The sequence below is a fragment of the Mytilus galloprovincialis genome, chromosome 1 (genome assembly GCF_965363235.1).
Source record: "Mytilus galloprovincialis chromosome 1, xbMytGall1.hap1.1, whole genome shotgun sequence".
NCBI lineage: Eukaryota > Metazoa > Mollusca > Bivalvia > Mytilida > Mytilidae > Mytilus > Mytilus galloprovincialis.
The window spans coordinates 39,548,458-39,567,931 of record NC_134838.1 but is presented as its reverse complement, the minus strand read 5'-3'; the positions used below and the strand labels follow the sequence as shown (position 1 = coordinate 39,567,931).

General features: G+C 32.3%; 1 protein-coding gene across 1 annotated transcript in view; it reads right to left on the bottom strand.

The window, feature by feature from the left end:
• Positions 1–19,474, bottom strand: part of LOC143074038 (uncharacterized) — a 57,259-nt gene that overhangs the window by 21,940 nt on the left and 15,845 nt on the right. The window contains exons 6-19 of the mRNA XM_076249593.1: positions 16,736–16,942; positions 16,212–16,421; positions 14,549–14,758; positions 9,091–9,300; positions 8,310–8,516; positions 7,357–7,548; positions 6,899–7,090; positions 5,616–5,860; positions 4,425–4,747; positions 3,788–4,062; positions 2,913–3,124; positions 2,435–2,597; positions 1,553–1,744; positions 214–458 (exon numbers count right to left, since the gene is read on the bottom strand). Of these exons, the coding sequence (XP_076105708.1) occupies positions 214–458; positions 1,553–1,744; positions 2,435–2,597; positions 2,913–3,124; positions 3,788–4,062; positions 4,425–4,747; positions 5,616–5,860; positions 6,899–7,090; positions 7,357–7,548; positions 8,310–8,516; positions 9,091–9,300; positions 14,549–14,758; positions 16,212–16,421; positions 16,736–16,942 (3,083 nt within the window). The remainder of the gene's footprint in view (positions 1–213; positions 459–1,552; positions 1,745–2,434; positions 2,598–2,912; positions 3,125–3,787; positions 4,063–4,424; positions 4,748–5,615; positions 5,861–6,898; positions 7,091–7,356; positions 7,549–8,309; positions 8,517–9,090; positions 9,301–14,548; positions 14,759–16,211; positions 16,422–16,735; positions 16,943–19,474) is intronic.

Here is a 19,474-nt window from a genome sequence, read left to right as displayed (position 1 = left end):
ATTTTGTTGAATTTCAAGCAATTGCACTAATAATGCACACAATAATTTTTCAATAAACAGTATTCATATATATATAATGTAACATAGTTGGTCAAGCATGTGAAGTGTTACCTTTAATGTCCCAATAGCTTGATTTTCAAGGACAAAAATGCAGTTAAAATGTTGTTATGTTAAACTGAAAACGTTAATGTTATAAATATATCATCATCTTACCAGCACGTTTCCGCCGTGCAAGAAACGAATTTGTGTATTTCCCATGTAAAAATCGATCATTCTTGTGTAGGAAACATGCGTATAGCCATATCGTCTCTCATTCTTAGTCTCGACTTTAAATTCACACTGGTCATTTGGAATTGTTGATTTCCATAAAGTGTATTTGCATGTCCCCATAAAATGTATAACAGCACCGTCTGGAGTGTAATAATGAGGATCTCCCGATCCTTCACACGAACAAAAGCCTACATAACAAAATGCAACAGCTATTCATACAATTTTTCATAATTGTCTTGGGTTTTTTTTCTGATTTATTTTACGCTTAACTTGCAATGTTAGTACTAATTGGTCAAATATGTTATGACAAACTAATCTTCCCCTACTTTACACTATACAGTTGCTAAAAGGGGTTTGATGAAATCTTTTATTGCTTGTTTTATTTCTTCATGGGCAACGAATGATATGTATGTAGTAGATTACCAGTAAAGATTCAATAATGGGAATTCACAGTTAATTTGTTAGTGCATTTCATTTATATCAATATATGCAATATGTAATAGATTTGAAACAACCAGACATCAATCAACGATATCATTAATATATTTTAACAGAGTAACATACTTGTTTGCTTTTAAAAAAGATATTATAGAAACATTGAGCAACTATATTCACAATGTAACCAAATCTATGTTTAGGGATGATAAAGTCAGTTTCCTGTTTCTTTCTTCAACTGTTTTTAATTTTTACCTTTCCTTAGCATCAATTTCTTTTTAATGTAATTTTACCACCTTTTTTCATAGTATATGTGATTCATAAAACTTGTAAAAAAAGTTGTTTGAAAAAATAGAATTAATACACTGTTCACATGCGGACTATTCAAGAACAATAATTATTTTCGCGGACCAGTTGACAGTTGAAATGAGACTATTAGCTGAATTTATCATCATTGTCGAATGCGTATGTTGTTAAAATAAAACAGCTTTTGGTTTCCTAGCACCCAAGAATCATCGCTATTTAATTGCTTAACTCGATGAATATGTTCAGGTGACTTGAGTCATAATTCTCTAATGGATTCTTATTTTTATACACTTTTCTTATTCGATTCAATTCCCAATTTGTTAGGACAATTCATCGCACAAAGTGAGTCAGCAGGTCGATGCTATCGCTTCCATTTATTTCTTACGATAGTTTTTGCCAAACTTTAGTGATCCGTGCTAATTGCAAAACATATGTCTTAAATGGTCATTTTTTAGTTTTGTGGAACATTATCTTCTTTTATAACATTTTGCCTTAATGATCTGTATCAGAAAAAAAAAATAAAAGTCAATCTCATACTTACTAGGACACATGAGTGTGTTGCAGCTTTCATACGAGATTTCTTTAATTGATCCAGCACAAGATGCGCCTCCGTACTGCGGTTTTGGGTTGGTACAACTTCTGCCACGGGCTCTTTTCCGAATTCCACCATTACATGTTTTACTACAAGTACTCCAGTTTGACCAGTTACCAGTTATTTGCCACCCACCATTAACTGATAGAAATGCATGAATAGAAATGCTTAACATGATCAGCTTTTTGTTAGCACATGATATCATAGTTCGGTGTATGAAATATTCCACATTCATGTGGAATTGCGTTTTGTTCTTTCTTTGTAAAAATTGTCCGTTTGTCAGGCAAACAGAATTGAATAAAATCATAATAGATACCAGCATTTGATTTTTGTACGTCAGACTTGTGTTTTTGCTCGAATCAAATATTAAATAATGCCAATTAAAGAACACAGATGAAGAGCACAAGAACAACCTTACAGCTAAGGTAATATTTTCCTGCTACAGAACTTCCTTAGTTTTCCGAATGTGTTGTTAATGGTTAATTTATGCCGGGCAAATTTGCTCTTATCAATGATTTAATGCAAATTTGTACGTATTAAAGCTTGATTTCAAGGAAAACATGTAATGTTATACAATAGACAGTGTTGTGCGTAATTGGATCAGCTGTTCTTACGATTTGAGTCCTTGTTATCACAGAGAAGAGTGTTGGTAAATGTTGGTTTAAGCCTTATATGTAAGCATTTTTTTGCTTTTCCAATGGAAATTAATCCGTGTTCTAATTTATTTGTATCATATAAGTTTATCGTAATATGTTCTATATCATACTCTTCTTCCATTCCGTTTTTCTTTCATACCAGAATGCCCACTCCATCATGCACTAAATTACTTACTTGGCTTCTTTGTACACTCATAAATGCCATAATTATTTGTTTTACACCATTCGTCCAATGCACAGCTTGTTTTCGCTGGAATAGTAACTAATTGGAAGGTACCATTTACCAAGTCACACCTCTGTGACAAAATACAATCACCTTTTGGATAAACATCGCCTAACTGCAATGATTTAAGAAAAACGAACAATTCTTTATTCTAATGAAAATATAGTTCTCACTTGTCTTGTATCAACTATAAAGCGAATATTTGACTATAAAATCAACATGAAAAAAAGATAAAAAGACGAAATAAAATACGAAATTGAAGAGCATTAAGGACCCATTTCTGTTATATCGTTTAGTGGCAACATTTTTATTAATGTTTAACATTAATGGTCATCAATATAAAAATGAAGATGTGGTATGATTACCAATCAAGTCTATTGTATCTATAAATTCTTAAATAATTTTAAACTTTAGTAGAAGTTATACTTACTGCCAATTTTGATGATATACCACCAATTTTAAGATTACATGATCCACATTTATCAATAGTTACACATTTACCGCCATTCAAATAGGTTTTATCTGAACATGTACATCCATCGACAGGTGGATCCTGACAATTCTGAGTAGCTTTTGGGTTATCGCATGTATTTGTGCAAGATACAGTTGTTTTGTAAACAAAATCCCCTTTGCAAGTCAAGGCTACAAAACACAAAGTAGGTAAACCAAGTACAATACTATTGGATATTAATGTAAGAAAAAACATGTACCAACACTCTGTGTCGCAAACATGACCTTGAAAAATGTAAGCTAACCTTTTTATTCATCATTGGCTTAATAACTCATTTACACTTAAAATTTGAAAACTATTTCATATTGATCATTCCAGATGAATGTAACAATATGTTCAAAATAAGAACACAATTATGTAGTTATTCAGCCGTCTCAATTTAAGCTATTACATTTTTCATTAAGCTTGCCGTTTATCAACGAAATTAAAACTTAACACACCCTTTCAAGTAGGAGAAAACACCGAATTACTGCAGCCTGAGTTTGAAATCGCACGGTTAATGATGCAAGCATAATAGATATGCTGATTGTGTCTCATCCTCCAGTCTTGCTCCTATTGGAGTCAATGCGATTCTCTCAGATTTTGTTTTCTATATTTATTTGTCTCTTCACAATTGACTTACGAGATATTTACAATGGTAAACTACTAGTCGTGATATTCCTGTAATTTTAAAAGTAGGTGTATTAAATTTGTATTTGAGTGTACATGATGGAGCACATCACAAGTATGTCGTGTACATGGTTATCAGTATCATTTTTTGTTGAGCTATTTTTGTATAAGTGAAACCAACTTACGACAAAATTTTAAGGTCCTCCATTTCACTCTATATCCATGTTGACTGCACGCAAGCGCAGTACTCTCTAACGTTTGACAATTAGCATCAGTTTTATCAGAGGAACACACATCAAATTCACAGCTGGAGTACATCTTGGTAAAGTCAACTTTCTTTGAGTCTCTGCAAATCTTAAATGGACTGGAATCTGATAATAGATACCCGCAATAATCATCCGTCTTGGCTAGTTCCTTATCTTTATCAGAACATTCACCTGGGGCTTCAGCATCAGCACAACTGTTATAGAAGATAGAACAAGAAACTTAAACGTTGAGTCAGTTTTATCAATTTTTGGATGAATCATCTTCCATAATGTTTATCTCTACATAACTTGATTACATTTGAAATTTATTAAATTACCTCGCCTGCAAATATTTCTTTACTGAATTATACTTTAAATATTACAAGTTTTATTGAAAAACATACTATACAATTTTCGGAGAAACGACGTTAATGTTATTCAAAAAGTTAACTTTAAAATAATGCTTAAGCAATAATACATATTTTAAAATATTATATATAAAAAAAATCAAAGTACTTTAAACAAACCAAATACACATTTATGAATACAAACAAAATTAACAAAAATCAAACGTTACTTCAGATCTGGTTGGTCAGAATCATCCAACACTTTGTAACTATTTCCGATGGATGCATAGCCCGCCCATCCCAACCCAGAAACATCTGTTCCTGACTTGGTCTGGTAGTCATCTTTGACATTTCCGTTGCAATTTCCACAAAGTCCAGTTAAATTTCCACCGAAGTGATTTTTAGAAACCTTGACGTCAATCATGTGAGAACCATCAAACTGGACACGTATGTTACATTTGGAATGAATTGCTGTGATGTAACTTCCACTTCTTGTTATCTCAATGGAGTTATTTGCTGTTGTTGTTGGTAATCCTACAGCAATTCCATTTAACTGAAGTAGATATGATTATAGATTTGAGAAGGTATGTGCTTTTGAAACTGATTTGGAGTATGTTATGTATTGTGACTATTCTAATTTTTACGAGCTGATAATCGTAATTGTGCTGCAGTTTTTTTGGTTATTTTAATGGAGTTTTTTTTTACACTGGCAACGCATTCGAACTCGTTCATTTAGAGTTCATGATTCCCTAAGTTATTGTTTGTTACATTCGGTTGTGTTTTTTTATTCGATTAACCGTACTTGATCATTTAATACTAAACTATTGTCTTTTGTTTGGTAAAAAACGCTCTTGAGGGACAATTAAGGGATTTGGTCGGAAAGTGGAGAATGCTTCATTATATACTTTATGTTTATTGTTACAAAGCATTTAGGAGTTGATTGCTACATACAAAATTTACAGTCGCAATTTAGTTACACTATTCAATATATATACAGGAGAAATGGACAAATTAATGTATATTCACATGGTTTGTAGTGTACATCATTTAATGTTGAAGAATTCATTTTATAATATTTAAAAAATTAATTCCGGGATATAATATTAAGTTAATGTAATATAAATAGTTATTAAAGGTACCAGGCTTATAAATGAGGAAAACATTTCTTAAATGAACAAATTTAAGCAAAATGGAAAATTGATGGATTTGCTTCAATCTTAGACTATGATCTGTATGTATGCAATTATACTACAAAAGTGCAATAATATTAGTTAAATCTATGCCCATGGAGGAAATATTTTACACAAAATTTCAGCCTTTATCATTTCCTTTTCTATTCGTTCCAAAAATATAAAAGCTTCTTCACACTGCTGTGTCTGTGAATTATAATATGAGATAAGAAAACAATTATCAAAACTCACCAAAGTGGTTCCACCCTGAAGTATGCGAATTTTGTTTTGTTCAATGAAAAAATCAATCATTCGTGTGTATGCAACGTGCGTTTGACCATATCTTCTTTCATTTTTCGTTTCAACTCTAAATGAACATGCATCATTTGGTAGTGTAGACTTCCATAATGTATATTTACAGATTCCCATAAAATGAATCTCTGCGCCATCTGGTGTGTAATAGTGAGGATCACCGTATCCAAAACATGTGCAAAAGCCTAAAGATTGAAAAATGAAAGATAATGTATGTTGAATGTTCAAGGTAAATCTTTGAATCATATAAAGGTTAAGAGTTTTTGATATAAACGTGGGCTCTTTTTTTGTACTTTTTAACATGCTTACTTACCAAGGATTGCAATAATTAGGTTGATTTTTCACTACATAAATGTTTATTTCATGATAACATCCTTTGCTCTAATATACTCATGCAGTCTATGTGTCTGTCGTAAAGCAGAAACTATCAAAGTTAAGTCTTTAGGTTTGATCAGACTGAACTAAAAGTACTATAATGGTATCTGATAAATAATTGTTTTGGATTGAACAGAAATAGATGTGAATAATACGTCATGAAAAGAATAAAAAAGACACTAATTTTTCAAGTAACGGCCACAACCAACACAACTCGTATGCGCCTTAAACAGATTTTTTTTCCTATTCTGTGTGTTTATAAGTATATGGTCTCGTATTAAATATTTTACTAAAGAAGACTATATACAAAATATTTTTGCGCTGAAAAAACTGTTTGTAAATCCATTGTCATAAAAGTAACAACTAAAGTAAAGCATCAATTCTATTGAAGTGATCTGTCGGTCGTATTTCGTAAATAATCAGTTTTAAAAAAAAAATTATTGTAATTTCAGAATGGGATAGAGGACTTTTTGCATTGGATTAAAGCATTAATTTCCATTTTTATAGCTTTATGAAAAATCGTTCTAACTTACTTTTGTGATAATCTTAGTTTTCTCGGTTTATTTATATCAATTAGTAGCTTCAAATTGTAACGATAGAAAACCTACATAAGATTATAAAAAGCAAACTAAAATCAAGTGTTGATAAATCAAAATAACAGGGCATTATTTGGACATTTTAAGGTAGCTTTGAGGTATGGGTTTTGCTCATAGCATAAAGCCGTTGTTTGATTTAAAGTTGTTACCTTTTCGTCATGTGGCCTATGGAAGAGAGTTGTCCCATTAGCAACCATACCACATATTCTGATTTTTTGGATTAATGTAAAATTTCGTTCCATAATAACTTACTTGGACAATCCAGGGTATTGCAATCTTCAAAGACGTTATCATTATCTAGTCCAGTACATTTTTTGCCACCATGTAAGGGTCGAGGGTTCGTACAATGTCTATATCGTGTTCTCTCCCTTAGTCCTCCTCCACAACTGCGACTACACTGAGTCCATTCTGACCATGATTTGAAAGATGCCCATCCGCCGTCCACTAAAAATATGAGTAATGGTAAATAAAAAAAATGTTTGACCTTTCAAAGATGAATGTTTTTTTTTTGACGAATCTGGCGGAAACAAGGTATAAGTTTTCAATGGTTATTTATCGAGATCATCTACACAAATTTGAATTGAAACGATGTTTTTCAAATTACATAGTTTCAACATTACATATCTTATCTGATAAGTCATAATTGGATTATATATATCAGTTGGTAATGGTCAGTTATCTTTCACAAATAAATTTTCTCTGTCATGTACCTGGACATGGAATGTTCCTATTGCAACCACGGTGGTAAGTGTGCGTCTTTGTTACTTTTCCACTACAAGATTTTCCACCATATTTTGGTCCAATACATTTATTGTATCTGATTCGTTTATGTGATCCACTATCGCACGTTTTGGAACATTCGTCCCAAGCTCCCCAATTACCCCATTCCCAATAGCCATCAACTGAAAAATGTTGGGTATTAATAATTATTCAAATGCAATCTAAAACATTGTTTTAACGTTTTGTTGTTTAACCACTGTCCCAGATTAGAGGAACACCCACACACATGTTTAACTGAACCAAATTGAAATTCATAGATATATGTGAGTGGATTTATACCATAATTGTTTTCGTTTATTGTGGCAGTATAAACAAGGCTATTGATTTTCCTGTTTCCTGTTTGTTTTATATTCTTTGTATTTTATCAATTTTTGTTATTAATTACATGTTTGTTCTTCGGTATTTTATTCACAGTTATCTCATTGGCAATTTAACCACATTTATTTATTTGTATTGCATATGTACAATGAATACAGATATCTATATGTGGAGCAGGTCCTGCTTACACTTCCGTAGCACCTGAGATCACCCCAGTTATTGGTGGGGTTCGTATTGATTAGTCTGTAGTTTTCTATGCTTTGTCTTGTGTACTATTATTTGTCTGTTTGACTTTTTATGTTTTAGCCATGGCGTTGTTAGTTTATTTTCTATCTATGAGTTTAACTGTACGTCTGGTATTTTCGCCCCTCTTTTTTAATATCCGCTCTTTGAAATCTTGTCTTTAGATTTTAGATTTGAACAAAGGTCCAAAAACAGGTTTTGCCATAGAAATAATACATTTTTCCGGTTAAATCTTAAAGATGTAAGTCGATATCAAGATCGTTTTACTTGATTTTAATAAAGTCAAATCTTTCAAATGTCGAACAGAACAAAAAATTGTTACCTGGACAGTTTTGTGTATTGCAATTTTGGACGGATTTGTCCGAGGCTGACCCGGAACAGGATTGTCCATTACAGGAAGGAGATGGATTATTACAGAGCCTCTTTCTGGTTAATGTCTGTGTAGGTGATACTGAACCTTCTTTCTTACATTCTGCTGAACAGTTCGTCATTTTTGTCCATGATTCCCATGATCCCCATCCACCATTTACTGAAAACAATTTCACTTTACATTTTAAATTATATTAATTGAAAATTATTTTTATTGTAGAGATTATTCTCAATAATATTTTTAGAAGTTATTTTAGAACCTCGTTCGGTAATATTGGTTCGGCAACTTATGTCTTTCAATCAATAATGTTTTTTACTTTATGGCTATATTATCCAAACACTATGTCAATTTCAACATATTCATGACACGAAAGTGATATCAAAAGTAATCTTTCTTTGTTCATAAAGCTGTTCGTTTTTCAATAGAATTTACATTTGGAAGGCTAGAATCAATCAGCTATTTCTCAAAGTTAAGGGTCAAAATATTACCTCTGATGAAATGTCGTCTCAATAGGCTATATGCGCAATTTTCGTGAAGGTAATTTCTCAAAATATGTAATAATTGCTTACCATTTTTCATTGTTCATAATATATTCAAAGCCCATGAATAGTTTTTAAAACGTTTCATTCATTATGCCCTTTATTTTTGTGGTGTCACGAAAAGAAGATCCTCCGTAGCATAAGTTCTAAATGGAAAATATATTCTTGAATATTATTTCCTCAGAAATACTCACCTTTACAGTAATGAGTGTTACATGACTTTGATGCGGATATATACGATCGACCAGAGCAGGAATGCCCGTTACATGCAGGTGTCGGGTTGTTGCAAGCTCTGTATCGACGCCTGGTCTTTGTAGGGTCTGTGGATGATCCACATGGTTTACATACAGTGGAACAACTGCCCCACCTTCCCCATGGTTTCCAACTACTCCAGCCACCATTTACTATAAACAACAAACAAATATAGGCCAAGAAGCTTACAACTAATATTTGATAATTTAATTCTGATGACGAAACGCACTCAGTTTTTCACACCTGTTTAACTATAAAGAATTGAATGCTTCTTTTTGTAACTTCATTGGTGTGTAAAAGCGTTGATCGAAGTACATTCAGTTTTAAAAATGTGCGCACGGTCAATGCTTTTACAACCCTATGAAGTTACAAAAAGAAGCATTCCATACTTATAATTACATGTATTAGCTAGGATAATGAAAATACGCATATTGACATTTTTTATTTAATTCACCTGTGCACTTTATTGTCGGACCTTGTGCATGTTGTGTTATCGTGAATGATAATAGTCCAGTCAATCTAGCATAAATTTTACCCTAACCCGAAAGTAATTGTAACATAAGATTTTTAAGTTTTAATCTTTAGCATTATACCCTAAATATACACAGAAAAAGTCCCATAAAATCTCACTTGAGGAAGACTAAAAAAATCACCATTTAAAATTCCTATGGAGATTTGCGTTGAAAGGGGAGATAACTCTTGCAAAAAAGGCAGAAATAACAATTAAAACTGACGGAAAATTATAACTATACCACTTCTTTACATCAGAATGTATTGATTCTTGAATTTTTAGCGGTCTTTAGCTAGAGTATAACAAACAACTCTAAAGGTGTTTTCATATCTTTTATCAAGCTATAATCTAGATTTCGTATTTAATTAGTTGACCATTTATTGAATTTTTCAACATGTCAAGGTAAAGAATCTCAAATTTGATAAAAATAATTAAGCATGTATTCTTTCTTTTTGTGGTTTAAACAAAATTGAGAATGGAAATGGGGAATGTGCCAAAGAGACAACAACCCGACCATAGAAAAAAAAAACACAACAGCAGAAGGTCACCAACGGGTCTTCAATGTAGCGAGAAATTCCCGCACCCGGAGGCGTCCTTCAACTGGCCCCTAAACAAATATATGCTAGTTCAGTGATAATGAACGCCATACTAATTTCCAAATTGTACACAAGAAACTAAAATAAAAAATACAAGACTAACAAAGGCCAGAGGCTCCTGACATGGCACAGGCGCAAAAGTGCAGCGGGGTAAAACATGTTTGTGAGATCTCAACCCTCCCCCTATACCTCTAGCCAATGTAGAAAAGTAAACGCATAACAATATGCACATTAAAATTCAGTTCAAGAGAAGTCCGAGTCTGATGTCAGAAGATGTAACCAAAGAAAATAAACAAAATGACAATAATACATAAATAACAACAGACTACTAGCAGTTAACTGACATGCCAGCTCCAGACTTCAATTAAACTGACTGAAAGATTATGATTTCATCATATGAACATCATGCACAATCCTTCCCATTAGGGGTTTAGTATCATACCATCATAACATATATGAGAAGAACATAACCCGTGTCATGCCAACAACTGGTTTTTGAATAAATGTGTTTAGTTCCGATGCAAAGACCCTATAAGTGAATCAATATTAACGCCAAAATATGCAATCTTTAATGACCTGACAACAGTATCGTAACTATATCCCTTCTCAATAAGTCTATTCAAATGTTTTGTTAGTTTTTGAGGTGAATAATGACACCTTTGTGCTTTATAAAGAATATTTTCATAATAAATTGGAATTGAAATACCTAAACGTATAAGAAGTCTGCATGTTGAGCTATATTTACGAATGATGTCCTTATACCGATGATAAAATTTAGTAAATGTTTTGACTAGTTTGTGATATCGAAAACCCTGGTGTAATAATTTTTCCGTAATACACAAATTTCTCTCGTTAAAATCTAAAACATTGTTACATACACGAGCGAATCGTCTCAAGTTGAGATATATAAACACCGCAAGATGGTGACAAGGGAACGTCACCATCTAAAAATGGATAACTAACGATAGGAAATGAAAAATCATCTCTTTTATCATAAATTTTAGTATTCAGCTTTCCGTTAATGATATAGATATCAAGATCGAGGAAAAGGCAGTGGTCATTGTTAGTATTAGCTTTATTTAAAGTAAGTTCAACAGGATAAATTTCTTTAATATACATACTGAAGTGGTCATTATTGAGAGCCAAAATATCATCCAAATATCTAAAAGTATTATTAAATTTGTTTATCAGATGTTGTTTCGATTGGTCTTTGCTTATTTTTGTCATAAATTGTAACTCATAGCAATACAAAAACAGGTCCGCAATAAGTGGTGCACAGTTAGTCCCCTTTGGAATTCCGATAATCTGACGATATACGGAATCCCCAAAGCGAACAAAAATGTTATCTAGTAAAAATTCAAGGGCATATATAGTATCAAAGCATGTCCAATTGACATAGTTTTTTTGTTTATTGCTACTAAAAAATGACCTAAAAGAGTTTGAACATATATATTCACATTCTGACTTTTTAAATGCCCATTTAATTAGTAAAGTTTCTTTAGAAAACTAAGTTGCTGAAAAAAATGTAAAATACAGATATAAACAATACCAAATTTTCACCTTATTTTTTCAAAATTAGCAATTTCTTGAATGAAAAATGCACGAAAAATATAAAAAAAAAAATACACATAACACTTCGGTTTTGTACATTTCATTAGCAGAAGATAATATAATTTAGTCAAATACAAACTTATAACCCCATAAAAGTATCATACTTTACCTAAATTTCAAGAAAAACAACCAAAAACTTGCAAAAAAAGACTCATTTTTGCAAGAGTCATCTCCCCTTCCAATGTTAATTTTCATAGGAAATTAAAAATGCTGATTTTGAGTTTTCCTCAAGTTAGATTTTATGGGACTTTTTTCTGTGTATATAAAGGGCATAATGCTATAAATTAGAACATGAAGAACTAAAACATTTTCTGTTGCAATTAGTTTGAGGTTAAATCTTAGTTTGGCTGGACTATAAGTTTTAGTGTGTAATATAATTGCTTTAGGAATAACACGTGATGTGCAATTAGCCAATCAGACTAAGGTATCATAATGAAACATACATCTAATGTAATTATTGTTAACATACACTATAACAGTATATCATTTTACCAGACCACGGTTTGCGGAAGTAGTCAAGAAGACAATATTATGTTTTTCAGGGGTTGACAGGATACACGTGATCGTTGTTAGTTTCAACTTCAATATTATTATGCAAGCAGATGTAATAGACAATGATTTCATACATTATTGTTTTTTGGTTTACACTTTATATAGGGCTTTATTTATGATCTTATTCCAGAGTGCACAATTCTTATTCTACATATTTCACCTTTATCAAAATTAGGAAATATGTTTGGTCGTCCCATTTTGTTGTAGGGATGTTTAGATTAAGTGTCGAGTTAATATGTATATTATTTTGTGTTGTCTGCGAGAAACAAATCATTTTTCTGATCTAGTAACTAAATTCAAAACCAATATAGATAATGTTAACATATATATTTTATTGAACTGTGTAAATTAATCGGAATGCGAATGACAACATGCACCTACAATTCTTTTGTGTGTTTCCCGTTTCGGTAACACATGACATTTGCGCGGGGACTTCTTACATAAACATCGTTTTTGGATTATTGAAACATGTGAAATGTACTGTAACAGTTATTGATTTATGGAGGTAATGTGATATTATTTGTTATTCAATAGTACATAATTTTACGTCAGGTTTGTACACATTAAGTCTCTGGTCAGTGGCGGATCTAGGGGAGGGGGGATCCCGGAGGTTGAACCTCCCTTTTTTGTTGACGATCAATTAATTTGGATAGGGATATCAGTTGGAACTGACCCTTTATCCTGGGTTAGGATCCCCTTTTAAAAATGGCTGGATCTGTCTCAGCTAGTCAAGTCGGAACCGAAACACATCAGTGGCAGATCTAGCCATTTTGAAAGGGGCCCGGGTCCAACCATGTCCCCATTTAAATGCATTGATCACCCCACAAAAGGGGCGATTCCAACCGGGAACCCTCCTGCTGGATCCGCCACTGCACACTACTCGGACCTATGTTATTTATTTAATAAAAATAAAGGATAAAATAATGTGTAAATGTGTATATCCACAAATAAACGAGATGTGACATTGTGAATTTGATAGAAAAGCAAGAACTTCTTATCTTTTCTTTAGCTCAGTTTGGTTAAATTTGGTCCAGTAGTTTCAGATGAGAAGATTTTTGTAAAAGATTAAACTGACCATTTTGATCATGTTGACTTATTTGTAGATCTTACTTTGCTGAACATTATGGCTGTTTACAGTTTATCTCTATCTATAATAATTTTCAAGATGATAACCGAAAACGGACAAAATTTCCTTAAAATTACTTATTCAGAGGCAGCAATCCAACAACCCATTGTCCAATTCATCTGAAAATTTCAGGGCAGATAGATATTGACTTAATAAACAATTTTACGCCATGTCAGATTTGCTCTAAATGCTTTGGTTTCAGAGTTATAAGCAAAAATATACATTTTACCCCTATGTTCTATTTTTAGCCATGGCGGCCATTTTGGTTGATTTGGCGGGTCACCGGACACAATTTTTAAACAAGATACCCCAATGATGATTGTGGCCAAGTTTGGTTAAATGTTGCCCAGTAGTTTCAGAGAAGAAGATTTTTGTAAAAGTTAACGACGACTGACGACGACGGACGACAGACGACGGACGCCAAACGACGGACGCCAAGTGATGAAAAAAGCTCACTTGGCCCTTTGGGCCAGATGAGCTAAAAACAACCGTTGGATTTAGTTAACCCATAACGACTAGCGCAGTTTTTGCTCTACTAGTAATACTTATACTGTGGATTGATGATTTTTCGTTGAATACCAATTTTCGTGGGTACAGGTGAACATTAATTGTTCAACGAATAATATATTTTCAATAAGCTCCAAAATGTGTATACAGAGAATAAAAATATCCACGAAAATGCAATTTTTCAGCAATTCAAGAAAATTGATATACACGAAAATAAATGAATCCACAGTAATTGCTTTTTAAATATCTATTTCATAGAGGTGTTACCATTTTTTAAAGTTTAAATTTCACCTAGGCATGAATAATTATAACAAAGTCCCTTATATTGTGTTCTCAAGTTAATCAAATCTAAACATGGAGTTATAACAATCCTTTTTTCTCCTTTTAAAATAACTTTTGTCGTACAAATTTAGGACTTGATCTTCATATGGATCGGACATGTGAATGTGTAAATGTTTCATTCATAAATCTTTTGTTGAAAAGTTCAGAATACTTACCCTTACAGTAATGTGTGTTACATGAAGTTGAAGAAGTGATATATTTTGAACCAGGGCACGAATTTCCATTACATCTAGGTGTCGGGTTGTTACAAACTCGGTATCGACGTCTAGTCTTGTAGGGGTTTGAGGACGATCCACAGGTTTTACATTCTGCTGAACATTTATCCCAGCTTCCCCAAGATTTCCAGCCACTCCAACCACCATTTACTATAAGCAAAAAGTTATGATATACGCTAATGACATCTTGTCCTTTGTCGTATACGGGAAATGAGCTCGGCAGCATGCGAGGAGGGCAAATTTGATCGCTTCGGACAAGAAAGATATGTGAAATTTGTCAAACATCAAATTATTAAGACTTTTTAGTTAATAAAAAATATTGCGCAGAATGATCAAGGAAACAATGTATACACAGAGCAAGTTTGCATACATAATCGGAGTAGGAAAACGTCTGTCCTAATTGCTTTTCTGGATTCAGATTCATCAGGAACTCTAAAACCTATTTATATTTCTAAGCTAATGATTTATAAGTTCTCAACACGTAAGGACGTATGACCGAAAGAGACTAAAGCAAAATAGCCAAATTCATACATGGTTTACTTTGCCCTAGGGTGATGAAACTTTTGTTTCTGAATAAAAAAAAAATATTTATCGACGAATAATTTCAGAAAAAATGTTAAAATCATGTTAGTACTGACTACTGAGTTAATGAATTTTACTGTTTACTAAAAAAAAAAAATGTTAGTGACGTTTTTGAAGGTGTTTTGTGTTTGACTGGGAACAGTTATTGTTCATGTTTATTTGGTCAATAGTAATATATACTAGTATTATTACATTTATTTAATCATGCAATTTATTTTTTCCAACATCGAATACCACAAGATTCTTTAAATCTGAAACCTAAAACGGAAACGGTCAAAAATAAATTTGTTTCAATTATACAAAAAGGCATATTCAACCTCGGAAATACGAATTGTAATACAAGATTGTACATGGAAACGATAGGTTTGGACTATAATATATTGTATTAAAGTCTTCATAACCTTGATTGCAAAATAGGTGTGGTGCTTCCACACGCTATAATGACCGAATAGTCGTTCTACTTGTTCGAATTTAGATTACGGTAAAAGAACACAGGTGTAAACAAAGTTACATGCACTATACTGTGCCATTGTAAATTTGTTTGGATTCGCATGGCGGTTGATTTATGAAAATCGGTGGAGTTCAATCTGTCGACATACCCGTCTTTTCCTCGTTTGAAGTATATTTTATATATCATAATTCAAAATGGAGTAAGAAGGTTTAAACATCGGTGCATACCTTGTCAGTACTACAATAAGAAATATAAAAACAGCATTGTATAAATTTTACGTGCTCAAGACACTTTTCTGGATTAACTTAGAATCATCCGAGATGCTCAAATCGAAGTATTTGAAATATAACTCAAACATATACTATCTGAAAACGACATGATAAGTTAAAAAGAAATGTGAATGACAAAGTTCACACCAAATATCATGATTTTTACAATATAAATCCTTGAAGATTTGATAATTTCAAATAAGCTTCTTTTTGCATTTTGTTCAGGTTTTACATGTGTTTATAAGTTGTCTGTGTCAGAATGCCCAATTAATCAATAATATATCACTTAAATGATGACTACCTTTGCAGTATGCAGTATTGCAATAACGAGAGGTTGTTGAAGAAGATGAACCGGAACAGGAACGTCCTCCACAGCCAGGTGATGGATTGTTACAAGATCGTCTGCGAGTCCGACTTTGTAGTGGTATAACAGATGATCCACATGTTCTACATGATGCAGAACAACTACTCCAACTTCCAGAGAAATACCAGCTACTCCATCCACCATTAACTGTGAAAAAAAATCTAACGTTAGAATTTGTTATTATAAGATTAACAAAGGTCACTGATTTCAGTTCGCTTTTTGCAGTTTTGTTTTCATAAACTTCATTGGGTACTTTTGAGACTAAAACTTTCAGGGAAACTTCAAAATGTTTCAAGTTCTTTAAATAATACTTATCTTAAAAGAAGGTTTAGTTAAATTTTAAACATGATGTGAAAAAAAAGAAAAAACACATCACAAATTTCAGGTGGACGAAGCGTTTTTCTCAATTTGCAGTCATTAGGAACGCTCAAAGCTGAATATTTGAAACCTGGAAAACTTGCCTTTGCAATACTGTGTGTTACAGACTTTGGATGAATAGTAACTAGAAGTTCCTTTACATGAGCTTCCCCCACATGCTGGATATGGATTGTTACAGTATCGGAACCGACGCTGGGATTGTGTTGGGTTAGTATTAGAACCACATTTTTTGCAAGATGCTGAACAACTTCCCCAATTTCCATTATACCATTTACTCCAACCACCATATACTGAAACAAAACAAAATAATATCTTAAACAGATTTATAAGAGTGTTTACGATCATAAAATTAGAATAAAATATTATTTACATAGTGTGCTAGTGACGAATTTATCTTACTGACTATCTTAACATATGGTATTTAGACTAGTGTCCCAACTATCTTTACATGTGGTATTTAGACTAGTGTCCCGACTATCTTAACATGTGGTATTTAGACTAGTGGCCTATCTAAGTGAGCAAGTCTTCAATATCGTTATCATTAAGAAACTACTTCACTTAGTCATACACAAACAAATGCCAACAATAACAACTTGGTATAGCTTTAAATGTGTTTTATGAAATTACTTCAATCTTTCATCATCATTTTTTTCGTCTGTTGAAACCTTTAAGATTTTTCTCAATACCGTTTTGTTTTTATAAAGGGACGTAACACTACTTCATCCCGTGTATTGAAATAAGCCCTACCCACTAACCTAATATGAATATACAAGATTGCTTTTAACCAATCATATTTCTAGAAATGTGTAGACGGTAAGATAATTGTAATACGGAAATGTATAATTTAACTAAATATTGCATTATCCATATCAGCCCCAAAATTATATTTATTCTGCAATTGGGTGTCTTTAATATCATACTGTACTGTATACTATACAGATATCGCTTTAAAACGCTGCCCACTGCCGGACTATGGTTGTGTATTGCTTTTGACGAGTTTTGTATGAATCGTCATGACCTCAGAATGTGTATTGCAGTCACATCCCGATGACGCTTTGCTTGACTTTATGCAAACTTTAGGTTTTGTTTCAATCATTTCTTTAAGGCAATAAGAATTAAACCCATTTTGTGCTAACAGACAAACATGAACAACAGATTAACTCAATTTTCTATGGCGTCAAGCAAAGAGTTTAACACACAAAATTAACCATGCAATAATGTCAATTACAGCATGTTCAGTGAATGCCAAGTTGAGTTTTAAAGTCTGAAGCGTAAGACATCTCATACTCTTTTGTGTGAAATGGAACAATGTTTTGTTATCCATTTTTACTGTTGAAATTAGTTGTTATGTAAGAATAGATAATTATTTACTTTGATCTTTGTATATTGTTGACCATTTTAGATTTTTTTATGCGAAGTTCAACCCGTCTTCAACTGAATGTGTAAATGTTATATTACTACGCGGGCATCAAGGGATTTTAAATCGACTTTAAAAATAATAAATGTGAGTTTCTCTTTCAAAGCTCATTTTACAGAATTAATATTGCAGGATACAGACAATAATAAAAATATATATTTATAGTATGATATAAAGACAATAATTGTTTAGTGTCTCTAAATTCCAGCTGTATGTGTACTCGGATTGAAACAGGAGTAATAGCTCGCTAAAGCTCGCATACTCCTTGTTTCCTAGCCTCGTACACATAAAGCTGATATTTAAGGACACTAAACAATTATTTTCTATATATCATACTATATCGAGTATAATCGAGTTGAGATGACCAATGATAATCTGTTTATCTCTGTTTTACCTATGACGACGTTCTTAATTTTATTGACATTAGACGTGTGCGCCCTTAGTTTCTAGCGATATTTTTTCATATCACTCAACTGTGCTTAGAAATAAAATTATCAATCAGTAAGATCAAAGGAAAATATCGTAAAATAGCGATAATGAAACATCAATTTTATTGGAAATTATCTCCAGTAGTTTTCAGTTTTTTCAAGTTTGTACATTTTGGGTAGAGTAACCATTTTGTATTGTTTGATCTACGATAGTGTTCGAAAGAAAATACCACTCAGATATATAGATTTTACAAAAAAAATCAAATTAATTGTGTACATTGCTTAAAAACTGCAAAAGAAGTCAAACATAGATAGCAAATTTATTCAAATTAGTTTTCAACTTGTATTTTAAGATTGACTATGAAAAGAAAGCAGTTTTACAGATAACGTTTCACGTATTGATGATTAAGATGGTACCTAACACTACAGGGAGATAACTCTGTAAAATCAGCTATACGTTTTAATTACGTTGTGTTGTTAAGGGAATATTAAGCTTATCAATGATCAAAATTCGTGTTTGTGAAACTGCTATATAACCAATGTAATTTTTCTGATAAAACGGTTGGTTCAAATTTTTTGAAATTTTTATATATTTGTCAAAGGGTCAAAGTAAATACTTTGTCAAAATTTTATGAAAATTAAACACGCCAAATTAATTTTAGTGAAGGTGTTGGGTACCACCTTAAAATATTGTGACCGAACTAACACTCATTGTTGGGTCAATGATTTTGAAAACGGGATGCCTTGTTATAAATGAAATATATATCGAGTTAGATTACACACATACATGTGCATTTGCCGAAAGGACCTCCATTTGACGGTGTAAACATAGACATGTATATACAAGTCTTTCACTGATGCATAGTCCTTCGTTTATAATGTCAAATTCTAAAGTCATATTAAACCGCAAATTAAAAAAAAAATGATGCATATGTTTTTTTGTTTTGTTTTGTTTTCAATATAAAACTGATGTCCAT